The 22,765-nt window shown below is 36.9% G+C and overlaps 2 protein-coding genes across 3 annotated transcripts in view; one reads left to right on the plus strand and one right to left on the minus strand.

The window, feature by feature from the left end:
• The first annotated feature begins 406 nt into the window (after positions 1-406).
• On the plus strand, positions 407-7,980 carry LOC136362597 (photoreceptor outer segment membrane glycoprotein 2). The gene is made up of 3 exons (XM_066321269.1): positions 407-1,249; positions 5,417-5,663; positions 7,076-7,980. Exons 1-3 carry the CDS (start codon positions 669-671, stop codon positions 7,340-7,342), a joined length of 1,095 nt encoding a protein of 364 aa, XP_066177366.1. The 5' UTR covers positions 407-668; the 3' UTR covers positions 7,343-7,980.
• A 4,091-nt stretch (positions 7,981-12,071) lies between these two features.
• UBR1 (ubiquitin protein ligase E3 component n-recognin 1) overlaps positions 12,072-22,765 on the minus strand; it is a 59,460-nt gene continuing 48,766 nt past the window's right edge. For both annotated transcript variants that reach the window (XM_066321271.1, XM_066321270.1), the window contains exons 39-47: positions 22,029-22,179; positions 21,085-21,172; positions 20,304-20,437; positions 18,951-19,059; positions 16,792-16,848; positions 16,222-16,299; positions 15,432-15,602; positions 15,140-15,241; positions 12,072-14,693 (exon numbers count right to left, since the gene is read on the minus strand). In XM_066321271.1, the coding sequence (XP_066177368.1) occupies positions 14,552-14,693; positions 15,140-15,241; positions 15,432-15,602; positions 16,222-16,299; positions 16,792-16,848; positions 18,951-19,059; positions 20,304-20,437; positions 21,085-21,172; positions 22,029-22,179 (1,032 nt within the window). In that variant the 3' untranslated portion in view covers positions 12,072-14,551. The remainder of the gene's footprint in view (positions 14,694-15,139; positions 15,242-15,431; positions 15,603-16,221; positions 16,300-16,791; positions 16,849-18,950; positions 19,060-20,303; positions 20,438-21,084; positions 21,173-22,028; positions 22,180-22,765) is intronic.

Below are 22,765 nucleotides of genomic sequence, written 5' to 3' on the forward strand. Positions count from 1 at the left end.
GTTTTATGGTAAAAATCACTCTAATGAAGAGTTCCCAAATTAGGAACAAGACAAGCAAGTTTTCTGGTGAGGAAAGAAAAAAAGAAGGGTGTACATGTGTTTGTCTTTTTTCTTCAACTTTTGAACACAAACGTGACCATAACACAGGAATATAAGAATATTAAATTGTTATATTTTAAATTATAATTGTTAAAAAAAAACCCAGGCAACAAGTGGAAGGGAAAACAGCATAGCAGTTCTCTTTTAGATATCAGGTCTGCACAGAAAATTGGCTGTGACAAAAATTCATAGGAATCCAGAGTCTCTGTTCATACTTATTTTATTTATATACTTATTTTACTCTGTTCATACTTATACACTTACTTTTAATTGCTCTAGTTGGTCTTTAGAATTCTTTTTTCTTTAGAATTCTTTTCTTTTTTTTGTAACTGATTCACATTGCTATGAAATTTGAGCAATAAATTTCACTGAGGCACCCTCATGGCAGGACTCAGAGTGCGTGAGGCTGTACAGGAAGTGCTTTCGTAGGCTCTATAAATACCTGGTCAAACAGACAGTAATCTCTGTCCCTCTTCTTCAGATTTCTACTGCACGCCTTGGATCCATGCTCCTAATCAGCTTACAAGCTTCCCTTGACCTACGCTTCTTTTCCTAATGCGCGTCTGACTATGGCTGTCCTCAAAGTCAAATTCACCAAAACCAAGAGAGACAAATTGGCTCAGATCTTATGGATCCTCAACTGGGTTTCTGTAGTGAGTGGGATCATTCTCTTCAGTCTTGGCCTCTTTCTGAAAATAGAGATCAAGAAGCGCAATGAAGTGATGGCAAAAGGGGACATTAACTCTGTCCCCAACATGCTGATCTCTGTAGGGGTCATAGCATGTATCATCAACTTCCTGGGTGGCAAAATCTGCTATGACTGCTCAGATGCAAACAAGTTCTCTCGATGGAAACTAGTAATGCTGCCATACATCGTATGTACCTTCTGTTTTACCTTCTGCATCCTGGTGGGTGCTCTCATGTGCTATACCATGAGGAACGAGCTGGAAGAGTCTCTCTATCTGGGTCTGAGGGATGCCATTAAGTTCTACAAAGACACAGACATACCTGGGCGATGTTTCTTAAAGAAAACAGTGGATTTGTTACAAATTGGATTCCGGTGCTGTGGAAACAATGGCTTTAGAGACTGGTTTGAAATTCAGTGGGTATCTGCTCGTTATCTGAATATGGCTTCCAAGGAGATTTTGGAGTAAGTATTTATCAGTTGTAACAAAGAATTCTGGGAGAAAAACTCTTTTGAGACTGAAAAGCCCTTTTCTCTGGACCTTTGTATCTTAATTTAAAAAAATGTAGAATGACCAGGTTACTCACAAACTATGCTAAATACATTCACAATCAAATCAATGCTACGCCTTTAGGGACAAAGATGTATCTACATCTGAGCAAAAATGTATCTCCTTTTTCAGTATGGTGAATTAGCTACCTCAAAATTTTAATTTCACTTATAGTGAGCTCATAACAGTAAGAAAAAAAAAAAGACTGTACATTGAACAATCAACTCTAAGCCCTGTAAGACCCTTCTTCTTCAAGGTATTAGACTTTGCAATTCCAAATTCAAATCTGTATGTTTACGTGTGAGAAACTGTCAAACAACACATACACTGCATAAAAAAGGCAGAAATTACAGAATTCACAGAATGACTAGGCTGGAAAGGACCTGCAAGATCATCAAGTCAAATCCAGCCCTAACACCTCAACTAAACTATGGCAATGAGTGCCACATCCAATCTTTTTTTAAACACATCCAGGGAAGGTGACTCCACCACCTCCCTGGGCAAGCCATTCCAGCACTTTATAACTCCTTCTGTGAAAAGCTTTTTCCTAATATCCAACCTATATTTCCCTTGATGCAGCTTGAAACTCTGTCCTCTTGTTCTGTATGTTGCTGCCTGGAGAAAGAGACCAACTCCCACCTGAACTACAGCCACCTTTCAGGAAATTGTAGAGAGTGGTAAGGTCACCCCGGAGCTTCCTTTTCTCCAGGCTGAACCCCAGTTCCCCTTTTTTTTTTGGTGGCGGTGCTTCACATGACATAGCAACTCTGAAATTACATGCTCAAAAAGAAGAGTGGTAATACTTACAGACAAGGTAAAACTTAAAAACTTTCAAAAGTAGACAATCCAGTTTGTAATAATTCTTCTAAAGCTGACAAAGGTCTTCACTGACAAGAGAGTAGTAGCTTTGTATTCTCAGGAAAGACAAATGCAAAGAGCTTGACAGGTATTTGTCAAATGCTGCATTTCATTGAACTCAAAAATCAGTGACAATAAAGCCAGAAGAAGAGAGGCCAAAGGTCTTAATTTTACAGAATTCGCAATTTGAAACTGCCATCATAGCAAAGTGTATATAAAGAGCTGCAAATATACCAGAGGGCAGGACCTAGGAGAATACAAACAAGAGAACATCAGCATACAGAAAACACTTGTCTGTGGAAATAAAGCAATACAAACATTCTCAAGAGAGAAGTCAGAAAGTGTCACACAAAACAGGCTGACCTAGAGCTGTTTTAAGTCTTGAGTCTATGCTGAAAAGTGACAACAAATTCCATCCCCAGGAATTTAAGAGCAGTAGCTTAGTGTGAGGTCAAAAGTAAAATATGCTGCTTTTTATTTCTGAGAGAGAGGCAGAAACAGTAATGTTTTACCCAGGGTCTTAACTAAGCTGTGTTTTCTTCAGCAGGCTCACCTGTGCTCTGCCATTCTTTTGAGAACACACTATCAGTTAGCTTTTGCCCCATTTAGGCAGAAGGTGACAGTGAAATGTGTGTGAGGAAAATAATTTCTGAATTTCTTCAACTGTGGATAGATTGTTCAATTTCATCATGATTGTCAGAATCAAAGTTGGTGCTGTGTAACAAAATTATACCATGACTTCCAAAAATCTGGTAGTGAAACATTTGATATGAAATCATTGGAAGCAACGCCCAGCTGGTAATGTTCTGAAAGGATGGAGAAGGAATCAAATCTTTCTTGGTTTCAACTTGTACTGTGTCAGTAGTACTTTGTAGATCAAGAGGCAAAGCAGGTGAGATCTGACATACTGTGAACTCACATGCAACCTTTGCAAAACTGAACTTTTCATCTTCCTGCAAAACCCTCTTCCCTCCTCCCTTTTTTACAGCCCTATTGCCAACACCACAAGTCGATGAGGCATGGAAACAGTCAGTGAGAATGGTAGGAATATGAGGCATGCTACAGCAGTACAATGCTACCATTGTTTTGGTAGGGTAAAAATCATCTTTTCTCAAAAGCCAATTTTTGCTTTATGGTACTGTAACAATTTTGAACTGCAACAGCAAATAGCAGTGAATATCTTGCCTCCACCAACTCTTTTACTGAGGTCTTCCCTTCTAACAATACCAAGATCCTATTAAGTGACAAGACAAATTAAATAACTTTTAAATTTACCACTAGCAGAGGAAACACAGTGGCAGGAGGATATAACCCAAGTCAGTAACTGCTACTGTTGGCAGTAGAAAGAGGATTCCTCTTTATAACACATCCAGAACAAAAGAAAATATATAAGTTGATGCTTGGGATCAAAAGAAAAGCTTAAGACCCAGTTTAAGAGGTAGAGTACTATACTGGGGTCATTAAATAAATATAATACCCTGAAACATAGAGGGCATTTTGCCAGCCCAGGTGACATCTTCCCTGTCACCATGTGCCAGTCTTTCTCTCCTCTACAAGCTTTCTTTTCTCCTCCCACACTAGAGCCCTCTGGTTTGTGCCTCTCTGGCACCTTTCCTCTCCAGTGCTTGGTTTTGCCTATGCCCACGACATGGCTCACACACTTCAGTCTACCTTCAGTGGATTATTTGGACTCTTGCACTGATTACATTCTGTTGCCATCACCAGGGATATGATAGCTACAAAATGAAAAGCTAGACTTGAAAATGGAGAAAAATTCATACCTATCCCACTCTTGAGTGGGAAATGGCAAATGAACTTCCTGGTTTACCTGGAAAGATCTGGTTTTGAGAGAATTTTAAGTAAAACAAAACACACTACAACCCAAATAAAAAATGAGAGGAAGGACAAGGAACAAAAAAAAGGAGGTTGTATTCAGTAGGTTCACAGCAATAAAATAAAAGCAATTATTCTGCCTCACAGTACTGCCACAAATACTGAGCTTCCTCGCAGCTTATGTTTCATTTGAAGGTTACATTTAGTCTCAAATTGCAGATCAAGACTGGACCTCAGTGTTTCTGCTCCTTCTATTTACCTGACAAGCTTCTTGCAATTACTTCCTTCCCTCTTATTTAGATCAGCTGTTGTGGAACAGGAAAATATTATTTGCAAATATTAATAAATTAATAGGTTTTGGAAAGTATTAGAAAATTTACTATTGGAAAACAACGAAATCTGGATATTTAAGTGAAAGTTGTCTTTCATTTATTCTTATCCCCTTACAAGGAGTTAAGGGCCTGGACTTGATAAACCATGGTTCTCAACCAATGGGGCTGTCTCAGGAAATCAGCCTTTTCCACTGAGCATGAAAATAGATACAAGCTTAGAGGCTGCTTTCCCAAGGTGTGAGTCTCTCTCAACATCTTAGAGATTTTCCGCAAACTGGACAGTATCTTTCTCTGAAGAAAACAGATGCCAAGGATTCATTTAACTTCCAGAAAATCTTGGTTAATTTGATACTGTATTCTCTTCCCATCCTATTTTTTCCCTATTCCTCTTTATCTTTCCTCTTTCACCACTAGTTTTCCTCCTGATATTATAGAGGAGGGAAGGGAATAATTTTTAGCAATAAATACATTTCTTAAAGTTATAGAAAGTGAAGTTACAAGAAGTAGAAACTCTTTTGTGAATTAAGTCTCAAAACAGGTGCTGGAGGAGCAGCCCTTGTAACAGGTACAGTGACAAAAGACCAGCAGATAATTTCCAGTGGTTTCTGTGGCATACAAAGTTGTTCTTGTATTAGGACCTCTTTCATGGAAAAGACTATGTTGAAAAATCAATCCAGAAGTAGTGAAACACAGGATTTCCAGGTATCTAACTTCCATTAGAATTCCATCAAGATAAGAAGTTCAAAAATTGTCTTTAGTACTCAGCACAAAGATACCTAAAAAGGCAACATCTGCCTGAACACTGAATTCAGGTCTTGTGGCACAGAACGAAGAACCACATGAGGTACTGTGCTATACCACACTTAAATACAGCAAATCCAATATTCAGTTTTCCTGCAGTAAACAACTTTTCCAATTGAGAGTATATCCTCATTTTCCTTTTGTTATGTTGGAGAGGCCTACATTGCAGCAGAGTCACGTTACTTCCTTTTCTAAAACCACAGGCACTGCCTGCTGCTGACACCAGGTTTGTAATGGCTAGATTTTGTCCCGTTGCAGCCGTTTGAAGAGCAACATTGATGGGAAGTTCTTGGTGGACGGAGTCCCCTTCAGCTGCTGCAACCCCAGCTCCCCACGACCCTGCATCCAGTACCAGCTGACAAACAACAGTGCTCACTACAACTACGATTTCCTCACAGAGGAGCTCAATATCTGGATGAAGGGGTGCAGAGAGGCTCTGCTGGATTACTATACTGCTATCATGAGATACATTGGCATTGCAGCATTGCTTATTTGGTTGTTTGAGGTAAGTCTCACAAAAATGGTCTCTATCAGATGAATCAGTCTTCTGTCTCTCTAGGATGGGAAATGATGACAGTGTAATGCATGAGAAGTGCCTCAGGAAGCACTTCAGGAATGTTGCAGGATTACCTTTAGTAAAGACAACTTTCCCAAAGTCCACAGAGCAGAAGGAAATCTTGTTAGGATGAGAACTACCAGAAACCATGTATAAAATTCTGTATATTTATAGGGCTTTTGCAACAGAATATAGCATATTCCCTTCCCTGATTCATTTATGGGATCAGATACGGTATGATAAACGCAGTGACACAACTGCAAGAAAATTTGGTGAGAAGGTCAAGAGTGTTAACTCAGTTTTAACAAATACATAAATTATGAATATGTCTTTGGCTCAATGCATTAATTTTAAAATTAAAATTGAGCATTTTATTAATATCTTAAAGCCTCCTCTTTGTATTGCTTAGTTTCACATATAGATAGTATTTGCAATCGTGGCATATCATCCTTTTAGAAGTAGATTATGCTGCTGGTTATGCAATCAAAATAAGTGCACCACAGGCAAGCCACATGCCTGCAAAGTTCCCGTGTTCCTGCTGACGTCTGTCGAGTTCTCTGGATGCTGCCATCTGCAAGTAAAGGACCCCCGCAATGGTACAGGCTCCTATAGAGTTTTCTTACTTTTTTAATGTTTTAGTTTTCTGACTATTGCTCTGTTGCACAAATATTAGTATTGTAATTAAAGTAGTTCACAACAGTCCTCAGGCAGTGCTAGGTGGGGTCGTGGTGCCAGAAATAACAGGCCTCTGAAGCACATAAAAAGCTGTAAGCCAGCTCTCTGTGCTCCTTTAAATATTGACAAGCTGATCTTGATTCCAACAGAACTATGAAAGTGGAGCTTTTTCCTAAACCTAGACATAAGCCTCTGCTATAGGCCATCCCTCTTAATTTTCATGCTTTGGCATGTAGAGGGCACATATGACTTACAAGGGAATGATTAAACCTCCTTGGAAGAAATATTGATTTAATCAATGTCAGCAGAAAAAAATTCACTGAAATTAACATATTACAAGTTTTTCTTTCCCAGTGACCGATGGTTCCATTAACTGATCATCCATTCTACATCAATTAGTTGCAGTCTCTGAGGCTAGAAGGTTCATGAGTAATTCTAGCTATTTATGTACTAATAGCATGCAAGGGGGATTGTTAGCTGAAGAATGAAGAGAGAATCAATCCATCTCTCCCTGCTATCTTTAAAAATGTAATTAATTGGAAAAGTGGTTAGATACATTGCTGGGATAAAGAGTCTGTCTGCTTTACTCACTTATGAGGCCTGTAAATACAAAAGTCAGAAAACTGACTGAGTGATAGGACTGAGGCTGCAGTTTCAACTGTTTATCCATTAACTGTTTCTTACAGCTCTCTGTACTGATTGGTGTCCGGTACCTACAAACAGCCATGAAGAATGTCCTTCTGCTAGGAGATCTGGAGGGTGAATCAGATGGTTGGTTACTAGAAAACAGTTTTGTGGAAACTGCCAAATACAACATTAACATCATTAAGAACCTCGGCAAAGCCAACCAGATCTCCACTGTCTCAGGCATGAACGACCCCAACATTAACATTCAAAACACAGACTGTGACAAAACTAATATTACAACAAAATCTATCCCTGCAGCTAGGTAGGCAAATCTTCCAAGAAATGACATCACAAGTATAGCTTTATTCTATTACAGTCCTACAGTCACCAGATTTTATCTGGTGGAAGAAAAAAAAAAAAAAAAAGGTAGAAAAACTAGCAAAACAACTGAACCACAGACTGGTGACAACTCCAAAAATGCTGATACTTCTTTGCATGGATGTGTTTTTACCTGTGAAATTCCTGATTCTCAACACTGCAGAAAACTTTAGGAATTTCCCCCATTTTCTCTTCTTTACTTACAGACTTCTATCATGGTCTGAATGCATCAGAATAATCATTATACACAAGCAAATACTTCAGATAAGATGGATCTACATGTACTAACAGAGAGATTAGCTGAATAGGTACCAAGGAAGCTTGTCATTACACCTACAAAAATGCCAGGAGCAGGGAAATCCTGAAAGAATTTACTACACTGGATAAAAAGATTCTTTACAAAAAAGACAAAAACTTCAATGAAGATTCTGTTGGTGCAAGTTGGGAAACAGGAAAATTTAACAAAAATATACATATATTACAGCCTAAAATAACTCACCAGGTATGTGAAATTCAGGTGAAGGCAATTATCACAAAAGTATTTCACTTGTTTTTCCCCCAATGACTGAAGTATCTTTTCATTCCCCCCCCCACACCCCACAGTAGTTCAGAGAAAGCCAGTTGCCCCACTTTCTTGAAAGTCAAAGGGTACAGCTGAAAGGAGTTCTCTCACTAAGAAAACTAACTGCCAGCTTGTGCAGGGATATTTAAACTTCCAACTAGCATGTGACAGCACAAATTTAAAAACTAGTAGATATTTCCTATGAAACAAACACTAATAATCCTAGATGCTTGAAAGCTCCTTGTTTCAAAAGTACTTACCACACTGATCAAGGTGGGGGGGAAGGGATTATTTAGAATCAGTGAAGGCAGACATATGGACAGCTCACACATCACGCCCCGGGTACAACACTCAGGAGCTTTGTCAATGCATGGAGTGAAAGCCTTCAAATGCCCAAAACACCTGTAGTTACAGGATGCCCTATGACTGTAATTGATCATTAATAGTCAGCAGGAAAAAAGTATCAATAAAAAAGAGAAGTGGAAAGACCAAATAAAATACTTTACTTGTTACTGCTGTGAGTGCATTCTTTGTGGATAATCAAGTTAAAAGTTTTATCACTGAAATATTTGAAACGGAACCATTCCTGCTTTTGAAAGTGCAGAGTAACAGTAAAAATTTCTTTACCTAAACACTGTTGTATTCCACAACACTAGAAAAAGCAAAAATTGTACTATAAGAACATATATATATATAGTAAATAAATTGTGCAATGTAGTAATCCATAGTGTAATTCAAACAGGGTATGTGCATGACCATAATTTCAACTGGAATTCCTTCACTGCCTAACATGTTAGGCCTACACTTAAGTATGTTAAAAGCCCTCCAAAGAACTAGACTTGTAAGCTGAGACTTCTTCCACAAGAATTGTTAATTCTTCCCTTTGCACTGCACTTACCTGTATGCCTACGTCTTCCCTTCATTGCATTGCAACCACTTTGCCCAGTGGGGGATTAAAACTTAACTGATGAGTAATTCCTTCAGCAATTTCTGAGAGCCAGAAGTACTTACCAGCAGCTCTATAATTAGCTGATACAGGAAGAAAAGAATGAATACAGAAAGTTGTAGTTCCTGGAGAGATCAAGGAGAAAGACAGTAATGTACTGGAAACTAATCAGATTTTGTGTACGTTTTTTTCTTTAAATGAAATGTATTTTTTTCAGATGAGTATGCCAAGTGTCAACTCTGTCAGTTAATAGCAGTTACTTCCTCAACACAATTTTATTCTACTTTTGGTAAAAAAGTCCTAGACCTCAATAACTAAAGCTTGCAGAATTACAAGAACTTTGAGCTTACTCTTTTGATAGCTTTCTAGTTCATAGATTTGTCAAGAATCTGCTCTGAAAATACAGATTTGGAAGGAAGAGTGACCTGATCATCCAGCCTCAGGATCTCTATCAAGACAAAGAAATGTCATCCAGCAATTGCTATAACACATTACCCAAAGAGCAGGGGTGTAAGTATCCAGCTGTATCCAGATACACAATTTTTTCTGCACCCCCCCCCCCCCCCGGCTCATTTACTTGCATATGAAGAAAACACATTTTACCATAAAAGACTAATTAGCATTTAGCACATTAACATTTGTCTCTCAGCCAACTGCCCCAAACTGCAGCAGTGGAATGTGACTGATTTTGAAATTAGCTTAGATTCAGCATTAATCTCACAGGGAACAGTCCTTGTCTGACCTACTACCAGTAATTATTTAGTTATTAGACTGTTAATTTCCACCCTGTCTAGGCATTCAGAGTCTCCACTGATACAGATGCATTACAAAAAGATAATAGCTCATTTCACAGTTATCAGGATAAAAATTACTTTTGTGAATAAATGCTTTCTCCTTTGCTTTGTAATTCTTGATTTCTTCAGAACATGGAAGTGCTACACCCTACATATCTAGCTTCCTTTACAGCACCTGTCACAATAGTTTGGGTTTCCTGCAGTATTTAACACCAGAGGCACTAGATCAAGGCAACAAACTCGGGTAGCACCACAGACTCCATCTTTAATTCTCTGTAATTTATAAAGACAGAGATGGCATTAGTGAGCCAAGCCTTTAAGCTGGGGCATCTGCTCAGATGCAGAAATAAATACGATTTGGGGGACACTTCTCATCCTATTTGTTACTAATGCCTAATCCAGCCAGAATTTATAACAATACAGCAAATTCTAGAGTAAGGGACTCCCCTATGCATAAAACTATTTCATTATCAAGTTATTTAATTAAAAAATAAAATAAACACTGTAACGTTGAGTTTCTGGTGAAAGCACTATGAGAATTTCTTTACAATTTCTTTACAATGCTCTTCCTTTAAAGCTTTCTTATTGCCACTGAAAACACTTGCTCTATGTTGATCCCAGAGAAAAAACAGTAAGAAATATAAACACACAGCACATTTAGGATTTTGTTAAAATGAACATAGCTCAAGCAGAACTCTAGTACCTAGGGATGAGCATCTCAATACTTGTATCCAAAGAGGCCATTATTACATTTCAGGCACAATTAAGGAGGAGATGTAAGGTTCTGCAGTCTGCTGAAAAAGACTAACCACACATCTTCACAAATACAGCAAGGACTTCAAATTATCATGAAATCCACAGCCCCCACTTTGTGCTTCACAACGTTTTGATGCAGCTCATTCACTCAAGCATGAAGCCTGGAAACCTTCTAAAATTAAATCTGTAAGTTGTTTGACAACCTGTATTTATACAGCACAAACTATACTCCTTTCCTTGACACTGATCTCATGAACAACAGTCAGACAGCAATAAGAAAAGTAAGGTCCCATTTTAATGTCTCTCATTTAACTCTGTACTTGGTCTCTTACTCACCATTATACAAAATCATGTATATATCACCTCTTGGAATTTCAGTTTGCTCTCCTTCAATGCAAATTTCCTTTACATAACTTCACTTTCATGTATGATTTTGACTGTACTGAATGCAACTTCAGAGAAATGTAGCTAGGACTAGAAATAGTTAGATTTGAAATACACATAAGAAAGGGGATTTTCATTATTAGCCATTTTTTTTCCTGTATCAACCTTCCAATTCAGCCTACCTGTAAAATACTGATAAAACCAGAGATTTCACCAGAGAAACCAAACGACTTCTATTTTTGATAAAGTATCTTTGAACACTTTGTCAAGTAATAGGTTAGAAGAATCTAAGTAATAACTTAGATGCTGTATTATGAATCTGACTAGTTTACATTGGAGATTATTCAAGGCTGTTGTCTAGAAAATAAAGAGGATTTCAACCATAATGCAAAACATATAATAGCAAAAATACTCCTCTATGTAACTTTGTACTTTGAGACTTTTATGACACCACTTTTTACACACACTTTTATGACTTTTATGACACTTAGTGCTGTGGCTTCTTTGGTTTTATTCCGTAATTAAAAGGATTCTTATTCTAATTTTCTTCAGAACATTTTTGCTAGTAGACTTCAATCTACCTCTACCTTTTCAGGAATTAGTTCTTAAAAACCATTTACCAAGAATAAGCATAAAGAGCAACATCATTAACACCTAAATGGTGCCCAAAGCTTCAACAAAGCAGTGGGGACATGATGACAACGAGCAGCCTGTAACATAAAAAAGAGCAAGAAGTACTGGCCCTACCTATGTAAAAGATGTCTTGACTGTTTGCTTAGGTCTATGATAAACCACTTTTTTTAAAGTATTTATCACAGCACATTAGACCAACACTAGACCAAGTTTCCCTTTCTAGAGATTAAGTATATGCCAAACAGTACAGCCAGTTCTTGGAGAAGATACAAAACCAGAAACACTGAACTAGATCAGTTCCAGGACACAAATACTAAATTCTGTATTTAGGATTTCTTTTAGAAATTTAGGTAGACACTGCAGGAATTTGCATCTGTAAAATACTAGGTAGGATAAGTTTCAAGTGGAGTGTATCTATACATAAGAAAAAGCATGTTACCATTCCTTACAGTATGACCACGATTCAGCCTACACAGATAACTGATAGTTTACCAACCATTAACCAGCTCTTCTCCTTTCATATACTCACAGACACCACCATAACACACTTGTAAAATGAACTGTGAGGTGCCAAAGCGCCTTCAAATAAAAACTGAAAAATCTACGAGAAGTTATTTTATTTTCTTTTTCTTTTTAAATATACATATACAAGATATTTTATTTCAAAAGCACAACATTATACAAGTTTCAAATTTACATTTTTGCAATTTAAGATACCAGTATGTGCATTATCAAATAACTTCTGTCAGTTTGGATGGAACAGAAATATGTGGCGTAAGCATCTTGCGGTCACTAAATACAGATTATACTCACAGTGAACAAAACTGCATAGTAATTTATGAAATGAAAGATGACCACACTAGTCAGTGAATGATATGGGAGCCCATTTGCTAAATTAGTATGCGCAAACATACAGAAAGATGCAATTTTCCTCTCCCACTTCTTTAGCTACAAAGATTTCCAGAGCTTTAAAGGAGCTCACCTGCTCTTACCAGCTCCTGTCCTTGTATACTACAGTTCAGATAGAAAGCAAAACAAAGCAATCTCACTGTATATTGACTAATGGGAATTCTGAATCAGTGAAGTGCAAGATAACTGAAAGATTTTGATAACTGAATACATAAATATCAGAGGGAAACAGTAAAAGAATACAGGTTTGGTATCAATGAGGCATTTGCCAGTCTTCATTCAATATTTTTGTTGGTAAGCAGTGTTTTGATGACATAAAAATCACCACTGCATGCAAGTTTTCATTACAACTGTTCTAACAGTACATGTTTCAAACGTGTTTTAGAGAAGACTAAGAATTAATGCCTATCTTTATAGAGTTTAATATTCAGGTTTCAAATCTGACAGAATCAAAATACGGAAAATGGTCTTCATTTCAAGAAACAGAATCCCAGGAAATATACCAAAGCCAACTTTTTATATTACTGGGGAAGATTACAGTGAAAGTATTTAAAAAAGTATTTGAAACCAGAACAATGTTTGAGATCATTGGTATTCCATCCTTAGATTAGTTATGGTGCTGTTCAGTGCACTCATACATACATACTCAAAAACATTTTAAAAAGGCCCAGAAGAATGGTATTTAATTTTAAATTATTAATTGTGATTCTACTATCTCTCATGTAATTGTGGGAAAAGAAGACAAACAAAAAAATCATACAGAACCACACTCAAACAATAATTTGAAAACCTCCCCTTGAAATTCTTATTAAAATGGCAGAAAAGAATCCAAATAGCAAAGGGGCAGGGAAATTGAGGGTAGTGACAACTTCAACTTTCACATGGAAATGGCATCTCCTGGGAAAGCGTTTTTACCCATCACATTACAAATTCTTCATGTATATTATGGCTGAAATTCAGAAAACAGAACAACGTTTAAAACTGAAGCACAATCACATATCATCGAGAGAGAGTTCAATCACAACATGCTATTAACTACTGAAGGGTAAAGAGACAGACTTAGCCACCTTTTCTTCACTTTTCTGCTCTACCTCGCATTGAACCACTGAACATGCCTCTCAAAACACACCATTTCATTTATGCAGACTTCAAAACATGCTCCAAACAAAAGTGACAGAGGATGATGAGTGGAAAATCCTTCAGATATGGGCAAACTTATTTCTGATTCTAAAACTTGCTGCTTTTGGGCCTTGATTTTAGTCCAGAGAGAGCTTTGAAGGCCATTTACTTTACTGAGGTCTCTGGCTCTTGTACAGCTTACAGAACTGTACACTACAACTACCTACCTGCACTGTTTTCACTCTTGATTCTTGGGGAAGGTCTCAGAAGACAAACTGTAAAGGAAATAAAACTAACCACAACCTAGGCAAATGGTGAAGCCCCAGACCTCTTATGGTATACATTAATGGAGGATAAATTCTTTAGATAAAGTGCAGTTCTGGCAACGCAAAAAGCCAAGACCTAATTTTTTGATGCAACAAGCAAGATGGTAATCCCTCTCATGCACTTTTTATCCCACACTTCTCGTTGAAAGAATTAATCAATGAAAACTCTTCATTAAATCCCAAAGTATATCTGAATGCAAGCTTGTTCTGTAAAACTTATTCTTTATTGTACCTGTTGCTGCAGGTGACTAAAGACCTGGCACCACTTTCACTCCAATATTATCTCAATCTATTTAAAGCTTCGCTAAGCTTGGGAAAAGAACCCAGGAAGAAAGTAAAGGAGGCTTTTCCTTGGCAACATCACTTAGATATGTTCTCAAGGTATGGAAGAGACAAATGTGGTGTGTGCTCTGAAACACAGCATTTGGGAACTGTCCTCATGAAGACATGTGAAACAATTCAAACTTCTGAAAAAAAAAAAAGAAAATATTTCTGGTTCAGTAATAGTTATAGAATGTGGTTTTCCTTTTTTTTTGGGGGGGGGAAGAAAAAAAGAAGAAAATATATGATATGAGTTTCTGTTTTAATGCATCAGTGATACATCCCACCTAGCGAATCCATCAATTGTCTGAACTACAGAAATCACTTGAGTAGATTTTTTACTGCCACCCTCCTTTCCTTTTCCAAAGCACTGCCACAGGTAAGAGTCTTCACTAAAATCAAGAGACTCAGAGCAGTTGCCAGTTGAATCCGAAGAAGATCTGATTTGTTTCTTGGCTCCTGGCAATCTCCTCTATGATGCAGTGCTGCTGCCACAGCAGATGGAGCTTCCGGTAACGCTCCTGACATAAGTGCAGGGGATTGCCTCTTCTTCAGAGGGGAAAAGAGAATAACCAGTTAGCATATCAGAACAGCAACTGATAAACTGTCCAATTAAAAGGCTAACATTAACACTAGACTAATTAAAATTAATTAAATTACAACAAGTCTATTTGAAATGTAAAAATATCTCTACTTGTGACAAGCAATGTCTGCCATTTCTGTGATGACACTTCAGCAATGACAGTTCTCACATTTTTCTGATGAAATACATACAAACCATTCTTGAGAAAAGAAAGAAAATTTAAAGTACCGAAAAAGTATCTTTTCTTATTATAAACTACCCATTCCTGACTAGAAACTGCCAGCAGTTCCCCAGGCCAAGACACACATTACATACCGTGCCATACACACTAGCCTGAAGAATGTGTTGTCCAGTGGGTATAAGAAAGGAAGAGATATAAAATGGAAAGGTAGGAAGTCAAACATTTACTTACTTTAGACCTGGATCTGTTTCTCCATATTCATCCAAGTAGGGTGCAGGATATAAGCAGCCCCTGGTTTTACCTTCAATGAGGACAACTTTGCATTCCCTGATTCTTAAAGACAAGAATAGCTGCATTTAAAATACAGCTCCAAGCAGGCTCTTCCCTTTTGGGTGAGCTATAATTTATGTCAAAGCAATGTGTCTTTATCTCAGACAAAAAGAATCAAATGCTTTGACAATTTTGTGACTTCTGTCCTAATATTCCCCATTATTCTTTAACACATTGAATTCGAGCTACTCACTTGAGAAACATGCAGACTCCAGCTCCACATTGAAGAGCATGAGAAGTACAGGCTCCCAGCTCCTCCCCATTCACTAGTTCCTGACAGCAAGTATTCTGAGAACACAACATTGCCCCACAGAATAAACACAATACTGGGTGTTTTTGTTCATCGTCAGAAGACCGTGGGCATCTGTAGGAAGTGTAGCAAATGTCAATTAAGGTTAACATTCCTCAAAAAAAAAACCCAGAAAGACCTATCCAACCAATTAAAAATCCCAAATCACAATCAAACAGAAACCTAACACATATTTTGTCAATCATTTCATATATCTGATTCCTTATGTTGTATTTTCACCCTGCTTGAAATTATTTATCTGCAAGATATCTGCTTTGAGTAGGAGGTTGAACTAGATGATTAACAGAAGCCTCTTCTGACCTCAATTATCCTATGATTCACTCTTCTTGGCATGAAACAGTGCCATCATCTGGGCTTGTTGTGTCCAGTGCAAAAATAATTTTCAGGCTTATGGCCAAACTAAATGCACATTGCACAGGAAAAAAAATGACCAGCAGTGTAAGCAATAAAAATTTTAAATGGTGTCGTATCAAACACAAGTGGCTTCATTTAGCAAGCTGTTGTGTTTCACATTTGAAGTGAACGGGTGCTAGTACTGGCCAGTATAGCCATAACAGTGTCTTCAGTTCAAAAAAAAAATCTGTATTCTTTCAACACCAGTAACTGCAAGAATATAAAATCCACTAGACGTGACAAAACACCTAACAATACAACTAAATATGCCACATCTTACCTAAACTGAGAGGCTTGGTTCAGAAGGCAGCTGTAGTCTTCAGGAAGCTCTATTAAATGATTTCTTTTCCTAGGATACCTGGGTAAGTGGAATAAAACTATTATGAGAATAATAAAGAGTAAAATAAACAATAGAATAAATAACCATTAATCCCTGCTAAGTTTCTGGACATTTTTGTAGAAGTCACAATTCTAGAGCAATTCTTCAGTCCTGGGATCCCAATTGAGACACTCCACATGGGAGCTTCAACATTTCTAATATTCCAGCAAAGGTGGTGAACTTAAATTTCACATATAACCTACATGTATGAAGACATTTCAGATATTTCAGTTGGCTTTTGTTCTTTCCTAGGGCAGGACAGATTACTTGTCTAACAATGCTGTACAATCTCAATGAAGAGTCAGTGTATGAGGAATAAAAAACACAACATTTAAAGACAAATGTACTTTCAGTAGTAGAGCAGAAGGAATAAAAGACAAAGTCTCTAACTTGCCCACAATAAACACTTCATTCTTTCAAGTGTTTTAAGTAAAAAAAAACAACAGTAGAAAACAACAACAGTAAGCTTACCTTATTGCAATGCTCTTCCCTTTCAAACAACTTAACACCACTGGATCAGCACACCACCTATTTCAAACAAACATTTGCAGATGACAACATTTTGATAAAAATATACATTTAGGTTCGTTAAATGAAACTAGTAAGTGATAAGCAAACACAACACACTGTCAGAAACATTGATAGTTCCACCTAAAACTGTGCAAGAAAAAAACAGGGCGTTTTTTACAGTTTTCTTTGGGAGACTGGTTTAAGTTTGCACATAGGAGGAAAAACCTGCGTGAAAAAACATTCTAAAATGATCATAATGCACATGCAAACACAAGAATTACATGGAGTTAAAAAACATAAGCAGTCTTCAGACATATTCAGTTTCTCCAAGTGGGCTACAACACACAGCACCTTTAGAAATTCATGGGCTACAAGACACAGCATAAATAAATATTGTACATTCTAAGAGAAAAACATTTGCTGTTTTTATTAAATAATCATGACCTAATGTTTATTTTACAATGGTTTATTGCATGATGTGTGCTTGCTTAAAATGGCCAAACGTGTCTATCAAAACAGTGGCAAGTACTGGCCAGTTACTGAACAGAGGAACTCCTAAGTTTAAGATGTCTTTTAAGTTATTTCTTAAAAAAAAAAAAAAAAAAAAAAAAAAAGAAGGGAGAAAGAACAGCAGCAGATGGTCAATCTAGTATGCTTCATTTAACACATTTCTCAACAATCATCAAATTTAGTCCTCTGAAATAAGATTCTGTGAAAAAACATATGGGAACCTGCATGATGATTTGGCAACTGTTACTATTACGTTAAATATGCAGCCTCCTACTTGAAACCTCTTTTTTCTGACTAGGAGCACTATTTGTTAATCCTGCTTCTAGTGATCTTTCCCAACGTTCAGAAGCAGCATCTTCTCTGTTCTCTTAGAAGCACTTCTATGTCTTTAAGCAACTATGTAGGAACAAGTAAGACAAACTTATTTAATAGTTTACCTGTAAAAACTAATCTATTAATTTATAAGTAATAATATATACTACAAATGGAATTGATAATAATGAAACTGTATGTAGGGAACTGTTTAGGTCAGCTATATGGACTGTTGGAAATCAACAGTTCAAAATGTCCCTCAATGAAAAAATCTGGACAACAAAAGTCAAAATGACTAGGGGCTAAAAAACGCAACCAAACAACAATGCAGTAAAAGCCAATGTGAGTCAGAGAATTCTGCCAAGAACCAGGTATAATCATGACTGCCACCAGGTGCTCAAATGTCTCTGTATTTAATGTGACCATTCTCCAACAATTTAGCTAGATTATTCTTCACTGGGGATGGGAGATGGTGTGTCTGTTTATTTAATTTAGGTTTTGAATGCAGAATTTAACCGATTATTTCTTTACTACTAAAGAATGAATGTTTTCTTTACTGCTGCTTTCACAAACTGAAAGAGGAGAGATTTAAGTCAGAAATTAAGAAGAAATTCTTTCCTTTGAGGATGGTAAAATACTGGAACAAGCTGCCCAAAGAAGTTGTGGATGCCCCAACCCTGGAGCTGTTCCAGGACAGTTTGAATAAGCCTTGGAGCAACCTGGTTTAGTGGAAGGTGCTCCTGCCCATGGCAGGGGTGTTGGACCCAGGTGATCTTTAAGGTCCCTCCCAATCCTTTAACATTCCATGATTCCATGACTGCAGATGGCAATGTACATAATGCTCAAACTGTACCTTTTAACCATTAAGCCAATTTCAACATCCACCAGTCTATTTCGCAAATGCTGAAAAGAAATAATACAAAGCCCCACCCTGTCAGCTACTTGATTTTCTACCTTCTCATTTTATAGCTCATGTCATCAGCACTTTTGCTGTAGACAGACTAAAAATGGGCAAATGAACATGGACTGGCATATCAAACATACAAAGGTTTAAAATAACTTCTGTCTGTATGATTTCATATAGGTCTGCAAGCACTAGTTCTCTAAACTATAATCATCTAATATTAGAATTATCATAGAGTGCTTTATGGTTTTGAAGTCTTTTAAGAGATTCAGTGTACTTGTGCAAAATGTTTAGAACTTTATGAATTTGAGCTCATTTATTGTCAGTTTTGATATAGAATTCCTACAGAGCTACCAAAACAGAAAAATATGGCCTGTCCAGTCCCTGTTAGTACCTTTGAAGCAGTGGATTTACTGTGTCCCAATATTCATGGAAGAGCAGGAATAAATTCGTAGGTAGAGAGAGGTAACTACAAAGTGCCTTGAACTGCCCTTCTTCAGAAACTGCAAAAGAAGACAAGAACAACTGTTTAAGTATTTCAGCACTGCTGGACAATTCACTCAAAACTAGAAAACTCCAGATCCCTGTTCGACTGAATAGTCTGTATCCTACAGCTTCAGCATAGATCCTACGTAGTAAAACTGGAGATTATTCTACCAACTTAATCAGAGCTATAATAATTTGGATTAGCTGAGGATCTGTTTAAACAAATTTGATATATACTAGTAAGTATTTTTTAATGCATAGGTTACTGTAATAACAGAATCCTTGGCTTAAATTACTGCATAACATGTAACATAAGTGCAGTAGATTTCTGTACTTGCATTTCAGTTTTTCACTATCCTTATGATAGTCCTCAATAATATTAAATTTTCCTATAATCAAGTCAGCGATAACATTACATGAAATTGGGGTAATTTTATAGTTTGCTGGGTGGCCACTTATTGTCTCTGCTAAAGAAAATTATGTTGTTGGTTCACTAGAAAGACTCCTCCCTACAGAATCAAAATCCAGACTCCTGGTAAGGATAACAGGATATCTCAACGTGCAGAGATCTTGACTTGTAATAAATAATAAAATTCAAACTTAGTTGACAGTTTACATAAATCAATTTTGCTTTTTTGTTGTTGTTGTTATACATGTTGTTATATTTTGGTTTTGTCGTTATATATTATATGAGTTATATTTTGTCTGTTATTCATAAAAATTATTGTCGTTCTTTCCAAATAGTTGATGATTCTGTGTTTCACTGCATTTTCACACATGACAAAATATTTATTTTGGGGATTAGTATCAGTAATGCGTTAGGATCCTTCAAGGAAGAAGCTTAAGTTTTATACTGTGCTTTGGATCTACTTGGTTTTGTTTTGCTCAATCCTTGTATCTTTAGTGTTTACACCCACTAACACTACACAAAAACGCTGAGTTTTTAAAATATATTTCAGGTAATTTCTCAGGTGATATAACCTAAATTCCTGAAATTATCCTTAAACTGCTGAATCTTTATCAACAAGTACTTATTATCAATGCATCGCTGATAATTCCCACATACTCAGAAGTAAGTCTTCTACTATGCAAAGAAGGCCAAGACAACTCAGTTTCACATGCCTGTCCCTTCCTTCACAAATTAGTAATTCCTTTACTTTTCAAGTCTTACTTTCATGTATTGACTATTGTTAAGTTATTGTGAACATCTAAAAATTCTTTCAAAACTAAAAAGGTCAAACATTTGTTTTCTCATATTTACCTTGTAGTAGTTCCTCAGGTGGAGAAACTCCCAGCAAATAATGAAAAAATAATGCAGCACAACGAAGGTAAGGCATGATGCCTTTTTTAACACAATCCCACACAAGCCAGCCTGGAATATCCTGACTAAAGCAACTGTGAAACACAAATGAGAAATAACTGCAGTAGTTCATAGTGCAAATCATTCTAGCACTATCACATTTTGGCTAGCATTGGTAGAATGGTAGCTGTGTAGAAACAACCCTCATGTACCCCAAATTCTATGAAACACAGCCACCAGTTCTTAACTTCCAACTTCCCCTTTGCCCAAGGAATGAGTATTGAGTTTATGAACCACACTTGCATTAAATCTTCAAGTCTGAAAAATGGGCACCAACACTCAAATAAGCAACAATGTTCAGCTTTACACTTATCCCCCTTTTGTAGTAGGACCATTTCCTTCTTTCTGGATTCCATTTGTAACATGAGATCTAAACCATAATAATCAGAACAAAGAAAAAATAAATACTGCAGTTGGACGTATTTCTCTCCGCAATGGATACAGGTATTGCTTCGCCCTCAGGCTAATGATTTACCCTGCAGTTCACAAGAAGTAGCCACTTTAAAAGCATTTTTTCACCACTTTCAGTGTTCAGGAGTGTAGGAAGGAAGCACAAGGCACTGGGCTAACACCCCATACAAAACGAGTAATTTTTTTTTCTGTCTTCTGTGTTGTCCTGGTCAATCCTGTGGATTGCCGTCTTCTCAGGAAAATGTAATGCTACAGTTGAACTGCTACTTACCCACTGGTGTACTGGCAAACTTCTCTACAGAAAGACTGTGCAGACTGTGCCTCCTCACTGTTGTCGGATGAGTGAGCAGCAGGGGATTCTGCACACAAAAAGATGAATCCTCTGTAAATGCACTCTATCTGGATACGCTTCTCTTTTACAAACACAAACCCCTTTTTTATTATTATTCAATCGCATTACAGAATTGATTCCACTTTAATTTGCTTAATTCTTTTTGATTTGCTGTTTTCTGTCTTAAAAATGAATGCTGTCTGGAAGCATTCAGAATGCTTTCTGTCTAAGACTGGATGCTGTAAAGAAGAATCAGGACTACTCCCTCACTGCTTATCCTCATGTAAAAACTGCTTCCTTCCCTTGAACTTTCAAAGTTGTCCTACATAGCTTAAGCTACAGAAATTTTTTAAAACATCTAGATTTTTTTTGTAATTCCTATCATACTGAAGAAAAAACTAAGTACTAGCTAGAAAGTCTACTGGTAATTTTTAACAATGTTACGAAACAGAGAGAAAAATTAAATTCTCTCCTATCAGTTTACAGGATTCTGTATTCAGATCTGGATATTTACTAAGTTGAAGGGTAAAGAAGATTTTACTTCCCAAATCCATACTGATTATCACTGTGCAGCTCAGTGATGCTACCAGAAATTTTATTCTTGTGCAAGGAGTGAAGAAGGGTCAAGTTACCCCCCTGAAATGACTGACTGACAGGAGCAAGTACTGGTATATCAATAACTATTTTGTTTTCTTAGCCTAAGCACACAGAAGTGATATAATGAAAAGCTCTGAACTTGATGTAGCTCTATTTAATTTTTACCAGAAAACAGTTGTTACTAAGTTTTCACACTTATGAGTGTGTTTATACCTGGAAGATACTAATGCTATCAATCCATTATTTTTAAGAAACTGTGCAAAAATGCAACACAAATATACATCTACCTGTTGCTGAAGAGATGACAATTTGCATTATGTGTGCCAGTGTTGTCAGATGGAAGAGGTAGAGGTGATTATAGGCTGAACTAACCGATGAAGGCTGCAAGTCTACAGCATCTTCCCAGTATAAAGATGGAAAGGATAACACAGTTCCCACCTACAGTGAAAAGTAAGAGGCAAATATTAAAGTGTCAAAAATTTGGTAATAGATACAAGGATAGCAATTATATTCTTACCACAGATTTGTATTTTATTTCTGTAGTCTGTAGTATCTTGCTAATTTCAATTCAAAGCGTAGCAAGAACTCACTGGAAAGTATTAACCGTTTGTGCACTAGGGCATGTAGGAAACTCAGACAGAGCTGCACGGTTTGCCAGTTTAGAGATATGCCATGCACAGTTCCTAAAAAGCTTAATTTCTGTTCTTTGACACAAGACAAAGCACACTGAAAAAAGAGGGTAATGGGACCAAGCATTAGATTAAAGGGCAGCCAGGGCAAAAGAGATTTTATTTGGAGAGTTTGGTTTTGTTGGCTGTTTTCTTGCTTAGGGGTTTTTAACAGTTGAAAAATCTATAATAGAGATTTGTATTAAGAGGCTAAGAAAAATACGGAAGGTAATGAGTATCACCATGAAGAAATCAGAAGGCATGAGATACTGACTGAGATGATGGGAAAGTGAGGGAAAAAAACTGAATGTATTTAAGTTTATTTTTTTATGCTTAATAACAATGGAAGCGGTAAA

The sequence above is a fragment of the Sylvia atricapilla genome, chromosome 6, assembly GCF_009819655.1.
Source record: "Sylvia atricapilla isolate bSylAtr1 chromosome 6, bSylAtr1.pri, whole genome shotgun sequence".
Lineage (NCBI taxonomy): Eukaryota > Metazoa > Chordata > Aves > Passeriformes > Sylviidae > Sylvia > Sylvia atricapilla.

Excerpts from the sequence above, each read along its gene's own strand:
- LOC136362597 (XM_066321269.1), top strand. The coding sequence starts at position 669 with ATGGCTGTCCTCAAAGTCAAATTCACCAAAACCAAGAGAGACAAATTG. Across the intron at positions 1,250-5,416 it reads GCTTCCAAGGAGATTTTGGA|CCGTTTGAAGAGCAACATTG; the intron begins GTAAGTATTTAT and ends GTCCCGTTGCAG. Across the intron at positions 5,664-7,075 it reads TGCTTATTTGGTTGTTTGAG|CTCTCTGTACTGATTGGTGT; the intron begins GTAAGTCTCACA and ends TGTTTCTTACAG.